The 1705-nt window shown below is 39.4% G+C and overlaps 1 protein-coding gene across 1 annotated transcript in view; it reads left to right on the top strand.

Moving 5' to 3' along the window:
- Positions 1-1705, top strand: part of LOC131990838 (rho-associated protein kinase 2-like) — a 102345-nt gene continuing 100640 nt past the window's right edge. Inside the window, exon 1 of the mRNA XM_059355996.1 lies at positions 1-450. Coding sequence (XP_059211979.1) covers positions 355-450 — 96 coding nt within the window. The 5' untranslated portion in view covers positions 1-354. The remainder of the gene's footprint in view (positions 451-1705) is intronic.

The following is a 1705-nucleotide window of genomic DNA, read 5'->3' as shown; positions in this document are numbered from 1 at the left end:
TACCTTGTCTGCGGTCTGTCCTACAGGTTGGACACGTTGTGGTCGGATCAGATTTAGTAGTGTACCTGGAGCAGACACCTGAGAGTCCTCCTTCTGGTCTCGGCTCTCCAGACTCCGCTCGGTCCACTTTTTTCCTGTTTTCATTAATAAAAAGGGAGCTGAGTCAGCTGATCAATAATTCACCTGACAACTCGAGCGGCACTTTACACAAGAGCTGACATGAGGAGCTGAGCGGAGCAGCGGAGAGCACCTCCTCCTCCCCCCTCCGGGTCCTAGACCGAGACTAGAACACAGGCCTACAGGTGTTTTTTCATATTTTCATGTCATTTGGAGCGGATCCTCTGCGCTGAGACCATGCTGGGAGCGGAGAGCAGACTGGAGAGCCGGCTCCACAAGCTGGAGTCCCTCATGAGGAGCCCACAGTCCGCTTTAAACCTGGAGACCCTGCTGGTGAGTGTGTATTTCCTCTGTGTGGTCTGATCCAGGTGAACACACACTAACACACTCTAACACACTCTCATATCTGGGCTCTGAGCTGTTATTCTGGCTCCTGAACACTCATGTCCCAGATATAAAACCAGCTGGAGTAAATAACTCTAAAACACCTTCACAGTCAGAAGAAACAACCAGTGGTGGAAGAAGTATTCAGATCCCTTACTCAAGTAAAAGTACTAATACAACACTGTGAAATTACTCCACTACAAGTAAAAGTCCTGCATTCAAAAGTACAAAAGTATCAGCATCAAAATGTACTTAAAGTATCATAAGTATTCGCAATGCATAATGGATTCACTCAGATTGTCCACATATATTATTGTATTATTATTTTTGATGCATTTATGTTAGCTTTGAATTTCCTGTTGTCAACATAGGGCTCATTTTAACTACTTAATATACTTTTGTGTGGTTTAATTAGTACACATTTTAAATCTATTATGTTTTATGTTAAATCTCGACCTGAAAAGTAACTAAAGTAACTAAAGCTGGCAGCTAAATGTAGTGGAGTAAAAAGGACAATAGTTGCCTAAAAATGAAATGAAGTAGAAGTAAAAAGTAACATAAAATGGAAATACTTAAGTAAAGTACAAGTTCCTCAAAACTGTACTTAAGTACAGTACTTGAGTAAATGTACTTAGTTACTTTCCACCACTGGAAACAGCCTAATAATGTTGTTATTGTGTGAATGAGTGATTGGGAATACTGTTGATAGGATTAACTGCTTGTAAAGAGATAAAAACTGTGTTTGCTGATCATTATTTGCTTTTAATGTGGGATGCAGCAGAGGGAAACCCCACCTAAACTCTGCTGCCACGCCGTCTTTTTCCTGTTGAAGTCCTCATAGGACATTGAGTTCATAACAAACAAATGTGGTTTGTGCATTTGTTAAAAGGGGGCATTAAACTCACAATGACAATCATAAGGTTAAGGATAAAAGAACCAATCAGTGCTCTAGTTCAGTAGTACACAATCTCACACGCACAGTTCAGATCACCCAAAAAAAGAAACAAAATGACCAAAAAAAGGAAACAAAATGACCATAAAAGACTCAAAATGACCAAAAAATGACACAAAATGACCAAACAAGACTCAAAATGACACAAAAAAGACACAAAATGACCAAAAAAGACCAAAATAGACTCAAAATGACCAAAAAAGACACAATATGACCCAAAAAAAGACACAAAATGACCAAAAAAAAACTTAA

The sequence above is a fragment of the Centropristis striata genome, chromosome 18 (genome assembly GCF_030273125.1).
Source record: "Centropristis striata isolate RG_2023a ecotype Rhode Island chromosome 18, C.striata_1.0, whole genome shotgun sequence".
NCBI lineage: Eukaryota > Metazoa > Chordata > Actinopteri > Perciformes > Serranidae > Centropristis > Centropristis striata.
This window is presented reverse-complemented; position numbering and strand designations above follow the sequence as displayed.